This window comes from Mus pahari, chromosome 4 (assembly GCF_900095145.1).
Source record: "Mus pahari chromosome 4, PAHARI_EIJ_v1.1, whole genome shotgun sequence".
Lineage (NCBI taxonomy): Eukaryota > Metazoa > Chordata > Mammalia > Rodentia > Muridae > Mus > Mus pahari.
This window is the reverse complement of record NC_034593.1, coordinates 83,004,574-83,018,630: the sequence shown is the minus strand read 5'-3', so window position 1 is coordinate 83,018,630 and position 14,057 is coordinate 83,004,574. Positions and strand designations below refer to the sequence as shown.

General features: G+C 39.0%; 1 protein-coding gene across 1 annotated transcript; it reads left to right on the top strand.

The window, feature by feature from the left end:
* Positions 1-10,952: 10,952 nt before the first annotated feature.
* Positions 10,953-11,279, top strand: LOC110320835 (late cornified envelope protein 1F-like). The gene has a single exon (XM_021196946.1). The coding sequence runs from the start codon at positions 10,953-10,955 to the stop codon at positions 11,277-11,279; it is 327 nt and encodes a 108-aa protein (XP_021052605.1).
* The last annotated feature ends 2,778 nt before the right edge of the window (positions 11,280-14,057 follow it).

Sequence of the window (14,057 nt, the reverse complement as noted above, 5' to 3'; positions counted from 1 at the left end):
CCAGACTGCTGGCCACTGCCACAGCAGCCACTGCTGCCTCCACTGCTGCCACAGCAGCCACTGCTGCCACCACTGCTGCCACAGCAGCCACTGCTGCCACCACTGCTACAGCANCCAGAGCTGTGGCGATGGCGACGAAGAGATCTGCGGGGTCTGTGGTGGCTCAGGCAGCAGCCTCCACCACCAGAACTACAGCAGCCACCAGAGCTGCAGCAGCCCCCAGAGCTGGAGCCACAGCAGCCCCCAGAACCCAGGCTACAGCAGGAAGACACAGGGGGGCACTTGGGAGGACACTTAGGGGGGCATTTGGGAGGACACTTTGGGGTCTGGCACTTGGGAGGACACTTGGGAGGGGGCTGGCACTGCTGCTGGTTCTGCTGGCAAGACATCTCAGTTGTGGTTGTTCAGGAGCTGTGAGAGAATCACATCCATGTTAGACACCAGACACTGGTCACCTGACCAATTCTGCCCCCTCCCTCCAGAAGGGTTTCTGATCTTGGTAGAAACAACATCTATAGTCATTTCAATATTTTCACAGGTTGCGCTATCCTGTTCATGTCTTTAAACATCAGTAACCCATGCACATGATACACTGGGGTTATTTTTTAACCCAGGAGCAGTAAATATCTAATGGCATGTAAAAAGGTCTGCTACTCTTAGTCTTTGTACATATAGAAGTCTATGTGCTACTTCAGAGATAACGAATCATAAAGAAAAGAACAAACATTTCTTGAAGATGATTTTAGTTTAAGGTCAGCATTTCAAAGGACCCTCTAGCTCAGCCTCTGACAAATGTGTAAATCCTTTCAGACATTCCTTGGGAACACAAGTCCCTGCTCTGAGGGCAGAATTCAGATGTATCCCAATCACCACCTGCTCAGGGTAATGGTGGCAAGGTCAGTGCCAACCTGGTGGTGCCCCATTGATCACAGAAATATATGAACAGATCCCAGAAGTTGGGCTCTTTTTCTGCCCCAAGCCAAAATGAGACACTGCTGACTTTCCTGACTTTAGCTTTTCATTGGCAAGGAGGGGAAGCCTTTTCTTCAAAAGCCAACCCCCTGGAAACTGTTCAGATGTACAGTCCTCAGTGCTTAATTATCTCATCCTATGGGGTCCCATACACTGAGCTTACTTTGTGCTCCCCAGAGCCAGAATATCCAATGCTTTCCCATGCCTCTCAGAACCATGGCTGTGGCTAGTGTCTGACTACGCTGCCATTGCCTTAACCTCACATTTGAACATGATATATCAATGTGGCCACAAGGCCCAGGAATCCTTCCTAGTCTCCTGTCTATCTCTAGTCTGGCTTCTCTCTGCAGTCTCTGCCCTTACCTGTAGTGGACACTTACCAAGATGATGGGTAGCACAAGCTCTGTGGGTATCTCAGCCAGTGAGTGGATGGAAATGCCACATCCATCGGTCCTTTTATTCTGATCCTGGGCTCTGTCTCAGCCTGTGATACAGTGGCTGGAGATGGGATGCCCTGCCTCATGACACACACATGGTTTCGTGATAAGTCACTAGCCTTCTTGAGACCAAGGCATGCTGCAATTATTGAAGAGCATGACTAAGGCATGAATGGAAGAGGTGAATTTCTAGATACTTAAACCTGGCATCCCTACAGGGTATCTGTATTAGGAACTGGCCATTTTTCCATCACCCTCCTTTTGATTCTTACTGTGACCTCTGCAACCTCTAGCTCACATTGAGCTAATAAAACCTTGAAGTTTCTTGCATGACTGGCTTCATCCACACACTTCTATAGCTGTTCCTATGTGTATAAACTTTAGACATCCACAGCAGTAAAACCCTACATGATAGATCTGGCTCAGCACCAAGAAATGTTGAGGTGTGCTTCTGAAAATTTATTTAGCCTGTGTCATTTTGCACTTAAACTATCACAATGGAATATTAAGTACAATATATTTGGAATATATGAAAATTAATGAAATTTTAAGTCACAGATAAAATTGTCTCACAGAAAAAGAGCATCATTTTATATGGAATACAACAGACATGTATGTAAACTGCTAAATATGAAGTGAGTAATCTGCTTTTTAAACACAGCAATTAAGAGAGGCTCATGTCAGTCAAGAATGCATATTGCTTTTGTGGAGAGGATCTGAGGTTGATTTCCAGCACCCAAGAGAGGCAACTCAAAACAAACTGTAACTCTTGCTTCAGGGCATTTAGCACCCTGTTCTTAACTCTAAAGGTACAAGTTGTATACACCAACAAGCATGCATGCACACACACACACACAAACCTACAAATATAAAATAAACAGTATCTTGGAAATAATTAAAAGAAGATGGAGATACTCATAATGTCTTTGAAAATGTCCCAGGGAAACCCAAATTTTTGCAAATAAAATACTCATTTAAATAATAAAACAGTGATCATTATCAGGGAGAGTAAATTTTCTTATTTTTGCTTATTTCTTTTCATTTGTCTTATTAAATATTTTTATATTAAATATTTCTTGAGTCTACCTTCTTTCCTTTTAATCTATGATGTTTAATATAGTCAAGATAAATTCCTTAACCTTTCTTAGAATTTATGATTTTTTTCTTATCCTCAGTAGTTGAATACATTCATCCTATAGATATTTGGTGTTGTTTAAGTTTCTTACTAGTATCTTTATTGATGTCTAAGCTTAGAAACATATATTTCTAAAGACTTAGATCACCCCAAAGATCTAACCTGTGAGACAGAGTGAGGTATGTGTGGTCACATGACCTTGAAGAATCATTCACTGCTTCAACTTGGTTGACTTTATTCTTCTGCCCATTTGTTACAATAGCCTTAGTAATTGGGAGAAGTCAGGAAATTATCCCTGGTTTCCACAATAGAAGTCATGTCTGCCTCACCTTGGAACTTCTGGAATGGTTTGGCTGAGATACCAACTAGTCCACATTTGTGCCTCTGTGCAGAACAACACCCACATCCTCAGCTGACCTACCTGCATGAGCATTGGTATGTATGAGTAGCATGCTAGGTGGAAGAAAACTACGACGAAGTCTTGAGTGTGCGCTCTGGAGACTTAAGCCTCAAGTTAATTCGAATATCATGACTAGTAAGCTGTTGACAGTCTGAGGTTTTCAGTTATCAGGTGTTTCCTATGAGGCCCAACAAGAAGCAGAAGGAATCGACAATCCCAAAGTTGCAGTTGTGGCATAAGCTTGGGGTTATCCAACAACTCTCTAATTACACTTGAGATCTCCTCAATGAGAGGAAAATCATGCCTGGTATTGAAACCTAGACAATTATCCAGGGCTAGTGATGTATGAGTCTTGGAGGAAAACTTATCAAAATCAATTTACTTTATCAGATAACCCTCAACTACACTCTAGTTATCTGTCTCTATAGTCCACAAAATGTAGTCCTCACTCCCCATTAAGAAAAAATTCTTTTCTAAACAGAGATAATTAAAGAATAACACAACCATTCAAAAAATGAAGATTGTAAGGATCAGTCCCAAAAGATTTGCATAACAACTTCAGCAACGGAGGCTCAACTGTCATTATGGAATAGCAAGTGAAAAAATAGTAAAGGCCAGAAGATCAGGGAGTTTCCTATGAGAAAGTGTCTTCTAATAATATAGGTTATACCCATAAAGTCTCATGAGCATGGCTGCCTAAACATGAGCTGAACAATAACAGCAACAATAAACATTCAAAGTGAGCAGAGGAAAGTCCTTGAGGCCTCAGCCCTACTAAAAGGACTACAGGCAGCGAAGAGATGCTGAGAGCAGAAGTCATTCCTGGGGAAGAGCACAGCAATGCGTTGCCTAATATAAAAAGTTTAGCTATAAAATATAGCCACAGATAACACTGTATTGACAGAGAATGTTAAATTTAGGAATGTGTTTCAATTTTATGTCTGTAATAAGCATTATAAAAAAAGAGGCAATGAATTTGAAAAGGGTCAGGGAGGGATGTGTGGTAGTGTTTGGAGAGATAAAGGGAAATAGGATGATGATGTAGTTGTATTGAAATCTCAAAATTAAAAGAAAATAACTTTCTATTTGACACGCTAATTTTAAAAATTAGCAGATAACTACATATGGACAGAGTAAAAAATAACTAAAAACTAAATTTCATTATAAGCACAGACAACAGCATCTTATTTCTAAAAATAGCACATAAATCATACATTTCTGCATGGATCTTTCTTAATCCTGCCAGGAAAAAGTTGTTTCATAGTATCTGAATATCTGTACCACTGTTGTCCCAATGGGCCTGTTACGCCATTCCTGCCATGACTGTAGCTCATAAGGTCCCAGTAGTATAATACTTTTGAAGATTTTTTCTCCTATTCACCAGAAACTAACATAGCATTTTTTTTTAGACTCTTAAAGGTAATCAGCATGTTTTAAATGCCCTCATTAGTACCAAAGTGTTTGCCTATGCACTGTGACAAAAGTAATTGGTGCTTTCATCAAAAAGGTCTTAGCCATCAGCTTCTGGTTTATAACCCTAAATAGCTGCAATAGTTCATATTCTTTTGGTCATCTTTTTGGTCAAACATTTGCCAATGACATAAGGAGAATTATCACAGCATGGTTGTGGATCTATACTACTCTATGCTGTACTTCAGCAAATCACTTTCCACTGGTGATAGTAACACACACACACACACACACACACACACACACACACACACTCACACACATACACATACTTTTTTTCATGTGGCATTACTAACATCTATTATGTAAGATTTTCCTACCCACCCTGTCGCTGCCTTCTCCTCCCACTTCTTCCCTTGAATTTAGAATAAGATCTAGAAGGGCATCTTGAAGGGCTTAGTAGGAGAAATAAGTGGTGACCATCAACAAACTATATGATATACATGTGACAAGATTGATGAATTTATAAGTATTATATTAAAACATTGAGAATGGAGAACTTTAAATAATAATACCATGATGATTGGTTTGAGTACTTAGACTCTAGAATTGTGGAACAATGGCTTATCAGTAAATGCAAAAGAGTGTATGAATAAACTTAGGGTCAAGGTCATGATACTCTTCTACATTGATGCCAAAAAAGCCTACAGAAAATGAAATATCCTTTGTGAACCAAGCAGTGAAGAAATTAGGAATAAAAACATGTATCATAATAAAAAGATTTATTTTACCTAAATAAGGTAAAAGTAAAATTATTTCATTGCAAATTGAGAAGACAAGGATATTCACTTTCTCCATTCATAAAATTTTAGGTAGAGGCCTGACATAGAAAGGCATAAAAAGATTCAAACAGAAAGGGAAAAAATTACCTCTGTTTGCAGAAAATATTAACCTATATGTAAAATGCCCTAAATTGCCACTAGAAAAATCTCAGATTCAGTGATTTACAAAATCAATATTCCATGTTCAGTATTATTTGTATAATTGAAAACTGAAAACATGATGGAAGAACTCAGGGAACATCCCCTTTGCATTGGAGCATTTGAAAAAAAAATGCCGTGAAATAAACAAAATCAAGGAGGTAAAAGAGTTCTACATTGATACTTTATGACACTGAAGAAAGGCATTGAAAGAAACAGTAAAAATTGGAAGGCTTCCCATTTTAATGTAATAACAGAATTATTCTGTGAAAATAACTATGTTATAGAACACAAACTTCAATCATCATCAAATACAACACGATAGAAGCTTTGAGTGAAATAGAAAAGCAATTGTAAAACTTACATGGTATTTAATAGAGCTTCCAACAACAATCAAACATAGAAAACTCAAGTCAATAAGCATCAAAGTATCTAATTTCAAATTTTCTATTTCAGGATAAAATTATGATACTAAATAGCATAAACTGCAGAATACTGCCAGGGAATATTGGGTACATCAGTAATGTAGACATCAAAAGCCAAAGATAACCCTACACAGAGACAGTGTAAACTTTGATTGATTGGTCTGGAATTCTCTTTCTGTGTTGAGTCTTTGTGTAGTTTAGTTATCAGGGTAACTATGGCCTCATAGAATGAGTTTGGCAATATTCCTTCTGTTTCTATTTTGTGGAATAGTTTGAGGAGTATTAGTATTAGCACTTCTATGAAAGTTTGATATTTGGGAGACTTTTAGTAACTGCCTTTATTTCCTTGGAGGTTATAAGACTATTTCAATTTTTTACCTGATCTTGATTTAAGTTTGGAAAGTGGTTTAGGAAAACAAGAAAATCATCCTTTTTTTTTTTTTTTTTTTGATTTTCATATTTTCTATGGTACAGACTTTTAAGACCTAATGTTTCTTTGGATTTCTTCATTGTTTCTTGTTATGTTTCCCTTTTCATTTCTGATTTTATTTGGATACTATCGCTCTGCCTTTTAATTAGTTTGGCTAAAAGTTTGTCTATTGTAACATAACTTTAAATGCTGTTATGTGAATATTAATTGTATTTTCTCTTGTACTCTAAGATGACTGCTTCATTGCTTTGATTGTCTATAGGTAAAATGGAAAAAACAAAACAAAAAACTCATGTATCATTGGTTTCTGTAAAATTCATAGAAAAACTATGTTTGAGATTAAATCATTTCTGGATAGAGGTCACCAGCAATCCTTATATGAGATGGAGAAATAGAGCCACTTTGACAAATAGAGCACTGGTAAACCAATTTTTTTCTTATCCATATGGTAATGTGAACCTGAATCCTATACTACAGGGTATGTAGATAAGCCTTAAATTCCAATCTTCCTAAAGAAGGCATAGTACTCACACATCATCACAGTCACACATGTGAGATGAGGACTTGAATATGTATATGCAGAGAAGCAGAGGTATGGATCAGCTGGCATCTCAATCTTGCATCCTAGAAGGTGGAGTTTGGAGTTGCAGACATGCCATTGCAGAAACCAGGAAGAAATTCCTGACTTGTTTCCATTACTAAGCTCTTGGAGCACCCTGAGCAGGAGAACAAATGTCTGTGCTGGTGAGACAGTAGCAGATGTTCAGGTGACATGGCCTCATATTCCACTGTCTCAGGATGTACATTGTTATGTAGTAACCTGAGCCATAAGGAGTAGTTATTTATATTTTGAAACATCACTAATCATGTTCACAGTGTAGTTTAAAAGGTTTAAAATAGCCAATGTGGACATCATTTTGATATTTTAGGTTAATTTATGTGTAGGAGTACTTGTATGTGTGTATGTATGTGTTATATGTTTATGCTTGATACCATGGGTGTCAGAAGAGAGTTTTGGATTCCCTTAAATTATAAACTTTTATGAACCATCTAATGTGGGTGCTGAAAATCAAACCCAGGTCCTTTGCAAGGGTAGCAGGTATGCTTAACCACTGTGCCATCTCTCCAGTCCCAAGTACCCGATTTTAGTTCATGAAAAACAAAGTATAAAATTTTAGACAAGTTTTCAAAGAGTTCATTATAATCTCATGTACATGGTCTAGCACATGAGTGACACCAAAATACAGGAGTGATGGATTGGTACTTTCCAGATGAGCAAAGGCCACAGCACTGTGTTACAATGAGAAGCATATTCAAACTACAGATAATAATGTGGCTCAGCCCTGAACAACTGTAAGATGGAAAATAATAAATAGTTGAATAGAGATTGAGCAGATGCCATAATTCACACTGGAGTTTGAATCTCTTACTTAGACAGTTTTCTTAGTCTGCTTTCTATTGCTGTGATAAGACACTGACCAGAACCAAGTTGAAGGTTAGAGGGGTTTATTCGGTTTACCTATCCTAGATCATAGTCCATTGGGGGAAGCCAAGGAAGAATGGAGGACAGTAACTGAAGCAGAAACAATGGAGAAATGCTGCTTACTAGCTTTGTCCCCCTGGTTTTCTCAGTTTAATTGTTTATATACCCCAGAATCACTTGCCCAGGGACCATACTGCCTACAGTGAGCTGGGCCTTTTCCACTAGTCATTAATTAAGAAAAACCCCACAGGCTTGCTTCCAGGCCAATTTCATGGAGACATTTTCTCAGTTGGGGTTTTGTACCAAGTTGACAAAATCTAAACCACACAGCAGGGCACAGACTTCATCAGTAACTGAGTGTTAACTATCTAGCTGTGATGTGAAAAATGAATTAAGGAATGACCACATTGTTGCACTTCTGCCTAAGCTTTTCACATTACAACACCACCCTGCCTTCTTCAAAGTTCATTTTCAAGAGCCATGAAGTCAAGAAAATAATCAAAAAAAGCATCTTAGTGTTTTATTTAATTGTTTATGGCTTGCATTGGTCCTCATTCATTATTATCCTTGGATCTGCCTGGCAGTGGAGACAATTTTCAGAGGACTCTGGGCATCTGAGTACATGTCAATGTGGTAGGTTCAGAGCAAAAGTGAGTTAATTATAGACAGACAGACAGACAGACAGGCAGGCAGGCAGGCAGGCAGATATATAGATAGGTTAGATAAAAGATGATCACCAGAAAAAATTAATTTTGATTAAAAAAGACATGAACCTCTCTAAATGTGTAGTCACTGCCCCTATTTATACATATGTGTATGTCTTCCCCACATTTCACTTAGCCCATCAATCCCATTGAAGAAACAGATTAGTCCCAAGGCTTCTCAGTGAAGGGTCCATCAACTGCTAAGGAGAAAATGAATTTCCCCTCATATGATTCAATCTGATTTTGGTTGTTGATATTTTATTGTGTTTGTATATTTCTTTAAATTAAACCTCATATTCAGGTTTGACTTTTCAAAAACTTTGGCTTACAATAAATTTCAACCCTTTTCATTAAAAGAGTACATTTGTATAATTTAAAAATACCATTTTGTATAAAGACTATGGCTGTGAAGGACTGAGAAAATGTTGAAAGGGGAGGAGCTTTAAAAATAAAGGTACAAGCCCATTCCTGGTAAGTATTTAGGACATACACACCTGACTACACATGGGAAAGTCCCTAGTACCTGGTTGTCAACATGGAGTAACAGATGTTAACAGCTCCATGTCTTCTCTCTTCATTTCTTATCCTTGGTCATCATTGTTTTCAGTCATAGCCTTCAGAAATCCAAAACTTCACATGAATATGAAGAGCAAAGTTATAACTCTGCTTCTTCTAAGAGTCTCATACTGCTTCAATCTTAGGATTTCCCCAGTTAAAGTTCTCATCAGGATAAAAAGGAAGGCTATTTAAAAACATTAAAAACAACAACAATGAGTAGATTCACTGACTTTAGAAAGAATTATACTTTACATTTTCTTATTTTTTGTTGACATTAATTACAAAAAATAGTGAGGTTCACTGTGAACTGTTCAGATGAGAATGACATAGGTCAATCGTATCTATTACTCTTAAATCATTTTGGAAAAAATCTATAGCTTGCCCCTACACAGGTAATTTGTCACAGAGCTACTATGTACAAGACTTTCCACAAGCTACTGTTTTCTTATTTGTATTTTGCATTTTCTCCATTTTTGGTGATACTCTTGACTTTCACAAGCCCTTTATGAATAATTCTCATTGATATTGCAATATTATAGGTAAAGAGAGAAAATGAGACACAATAAATAGATTTAAAATCCGATCTCAGCTTATCTGGGCTCAGCTGGGTCTTGTGACCAGGATTTTTTCTATACTGACAGAGGTACTCCTATGGCAGGATTCCTTGAAACATGAGACTAAAGATGACAGGAATCCACTTGCTAGCTTTATGTTTAAGTCATAGTCCAGGATGAATGAAGGATTCATGGACCTCATGGAGGAAGGCTGGTAAGGAACATTTGGTCATTGCTAGTCACAAGACCAAGTGGGTGTCAGAAGGCAGGGCCAGTCATACCCAGCCACTGTCTCACAGGCTGGGGCAGAGCCTAGGATCAGAATAAAAGGGCTGAGAGGCAGAGCATCTCCATTCATACACCTCCTGAGGTGCCCAAGGATCTTGTGCTGCCTGTCATCTTGGTAAGTGTTCACTGGGGACAAGAACATGGCCTGTACCAGAAGGAAGCTAAGAGGAGATCTGGAGGAGGGGCACAGAAGGACCCAATAGCCTTCAGAACTGACAGAACATAGAGCATGAGATGGGAGATGGAGGTGCTGCGGGAGGTGGTCGGGAAAGATACTTGGTTTTTATGGAAAACAGTAGAAGGAACTGGGTACTTCTGATTTTGAATCCGAAGACAATAATATGCCCTTCCATGGAGTAGCCCCTCAGGAAGGGATGCTGAAATACAGAAATCTGTGGACCTTGGTAGGCTTCAGGAGGAGGAGGAGCTTCTTCTGGTAACACAGAGCACCAAACTTAGAAAACTTAGAAAAATGACTAACAGGGAGGACAGAGCACCAAGGGATCTTTGGCTTTGGAAAACACAAAGCCATGGATTGGAATTTCATCACCAGCTGCTCAGAATTTTTAAGACATACCAGCACAAGCCTTTTTATGTCAACGACCAGTCAACATGGGATGTTAAGTTGAGTTCAGACTTGCCTGAAAGGAGGAAACAGACCTGGTTCATGGTTTCAGGAATGAGATACATATTTTATGAAATGGCATTAGAACACTGATCAATAATCATCATTTTCTTCTTTGACATCGCTATCATGATCAGTTTCAGAAGCTTGAGGAATCTGTGGAAATCTCATCCGAATCACCATATAACATATCACCATAGATCAAGTCCTGTAGAATTGTAAAACATGTCATTCAGAATCATTACGTGGAGGAGGAAATTATTCTGAATATTGCTCCAGACTATGAAATCTCTCAACTTGGGGGCTCTTACAGGAGAATATATTTTAGAAAAAAATAAGAACCTGTTTTTTTTTTTCCTGTCAAAGCTTATAAGATGGGTTGACTTTGCAGGCCAGTACTGCAGAAGATCTTGGGGTTTGATAGAAATAACTACTGACTATCAGGTTTCTATGACTATCAGTGATATTTAGAATGGATAGGATGGCCCCAGGATCCTGGTTCTAACTTGCATTATGATTCTTCCACAGCCCCAGAGTACTCACCAGCTGAGATGTCCTGCCAGCAGAACCAGCAACAGTGCCAGCCCCCTCCCAAGTGCACCCCCAAGTGCCCTCCCAAGTGCCAGACCCCAAAGTGTCCTCCCAAATGCCCCCCTAAGTGTCCTCCCAAGTGCCCCCCTGTGTCTTCCTGCTGTAGCCTGGGTTCTGGGGGCTGCTGTGGCTCCAGCTCTGGNGGCTGCTGCAGCTCTGGTGGCTGCTGTAGTTCTGGTGGTGGAGGCTGCTGCCTGAGCCACCACAGACCCCGCNGGCTGCTGCCTGAGCCACCACAGACCCCGCAGATCTCTTCGTCGCCATCGCCACAGCTCTGGATGCTGTAGCAGTGGTGGCAGCAGTGGCTGCTGTGGCAGCAGTGGTGGCAGCAGTGGCTGCTGTGGCAGCAGTGGAGGCAGCAGTGGCTGCTGTGGCAGTGGCCAGCAGTCTGGAGACTGCTGCTGACCTGAGCAACTAACACTTTAGACAAACCATTCAGGAGGAAGCCATGTTCAGTGGACCTTGCCTGGCCTGCTCTTCTCTCCTGTTTATCTCGGTGTCCTAGGCTCAAAGATGCTCTAGTCTTGTGGGATGTCCCCTTTTGAAGGACCTGTCCTCTCGGAGACAAAGTAATAAAGTGCTTCTCTCACAATCTTCTCTATATGCTTGATCATTTGACTACAAGTGTCTTACAGGTCAGTTTTGCCAATCAAGGCTGAGTTGTTCCAAAGATGACTCAGAAACCTGGGGCTGTGTGGAACAGTAGCAGGTTAACTCATGGGTTGTGAACTCCTCTTTCACCTTTACTGACTACAGTGATGGTCGGTCTATCCCATATGTTGCCCATTGGTGTTACTGTTTCTTTAAGGAGTCACATCTATTTTTCTATGTTTATATATTCTACTTCATTATATTAGTAAGTATGATAGTAGCATTTATAAGAGCCGGTATGATGTGAGAGGTCAACAATATGTAATACCTCTTGCTATAGTGAAAATTGCTAACAAACTATGTGTCCTTTCAATGGAAGTTATTTGATTGCTTATTTAATCAACAAGCTATGATTTGATTCCAACCTCTCCACACAATTGGAATTACCTAGAGGAGTCACAGGACATAGAATTTGAAAGAAGAAACTTAAAATTCATCCAAGAATTTAAGGAATTAAAAGCAGTCATAAAATGAAATTCAATAAACTTAAAGCCAAGAAATGCCTGAGTGATTCTCAAACAGAAGCATGAAGCCGATGGAAATGACAAACACAATCTAGGATTTGAATGCCTGCCACCCCGAGTTTCTCCAGGTTAAAGTCCCTGCCAGTCCTGACTTTGGTGTGGTATCTAACTGCAGGGTACCTTAGGATGGGCCTGATGGGACCAGACACAGGATGAGGGGCAATGCCATACGCTTTTGCCTGCTGGGCCTTGCAGCTGCGGATCTTGTGTACTGGCAGATGAACCAAGTGTCCACTTGCTGCTGCCAGTCCTTGTGGAAGTGGGGTTTCAGGATCATGCCATTCCAGCTGGGCACTATGGCTGCCTACTATATCAGGATACTGATATTTTTGAGTCAATTTTATATTCTGCTACTTTGCTTAAAGTGTTTATCAACTGTAGGAGTTTCCTGATGGAATTTTGGGTCCCTTATCTATGTACTATCATATCATCTGCAAATAAAAATACTGTGGGTTCTTTTCCAATTTGCATTTCCTTGATCACCTTCAGTTTTCTTATTGTTCTAGGTAAGACTTCAAGTGCTATATTAACTATGGAGAGAGTGGACAACGTTGTCTTAACCTGAATTTTAAGAGAATTTACTTGAATTTCTCTCCATTTAAGTTGATGTTGACTATTGGCTTGTTGTAAACCTTATTTATTATGTCCCAAGAATGGACAAAAGGGTCATACTCCCACAGTTGAAGTCCCCCAAACCACCAAGTGAACAGTCACAACATATATACAGAGTACCTGTTGCAGGCCCCTGCAAGTTCTGTGCTGAGTAAGTTTTAAAATAGACAGAAGAAAGAAAGAAAGAAAGAAAGAAAGAAAGAAAGAAAGAAAGAAAGAAAGAGAAAAGAAAGGAAGGAAGAAGGAAACACAAAATTCCAGTAAGTACACTAACTTTTAACAATTTGTTATTGCATAATGAAAGAAGAAAATAAAGCAAGTCGAAGGTTAAATCATAAAATACATAAAAAAAATTTCTTTGAACTGAACAAAAATAAACTCTTGGAAACATTAAAATCAGACTTATAAGGGAAATTTAAAAATCTAAGTGCATCTTTTAAAAAATCAGAAAGAGCACAAATAATTGACTTACTTGCACAATTCAAAAATTTGTAAAAGTAGGACCAACCAAATCCAAACTCAGTTGACTGAAAAAAAATTAAGAAATCAGAGTCTAAATTAATGAAATTGAAACAAAGATAATAATAAACATACCAGTTAATATAAAATGTTCCTTGCGATAAACAAGAGTGAGAGACTCTTGGACCAACTAACCAAAAGAAAGAAATGATGCAAAATAACAGAATCATAAATGAACATGGAAACATTGCAATAAACACCAAAGAAAAATTGAATATTATAAAGAAATGCATTAAAAACCGGGACTAAATTAAGTTAGAAAAGTCTAAAAAAATGACTAAGTTTTACATGTAGCTAGCATACCAAAATTAAACCAAGAAAATAACAAACCTAAACAAACCCATAACAAATAAGGAAATTCAAATAGTAATTAAAAGCCTTTACACACACACAGACACACACACACACACACACACACACACACACACACAATTCAGGGCTATGTAGATTCACAGAATATTAAAAGATATTCCAAGAAAGTCTACAGTCAGTCCTTCCTCAACTATTCAAAAAGAAGAGAGATAAAAAGAAAGAGAGAAGAGAGAAAGAGAGAGAGAGAGAGAAGGGGAGAGAGAGCGAGAGCACGAGAGAGCAAGCGAGCGAGCGAGCGAGAGAGAGAGAGAGAGAGAGAGAGAGACAGAGAGAGAGACAGAGAGAGAGAGAGAGAGAGAGAGAGAGAGAGAGAGAGAGAGAGAGAGAGACTTCCAAACTTCTTCTATGAAATCAGTATCACTTTAATACCCAAACCAGGTAAAACCA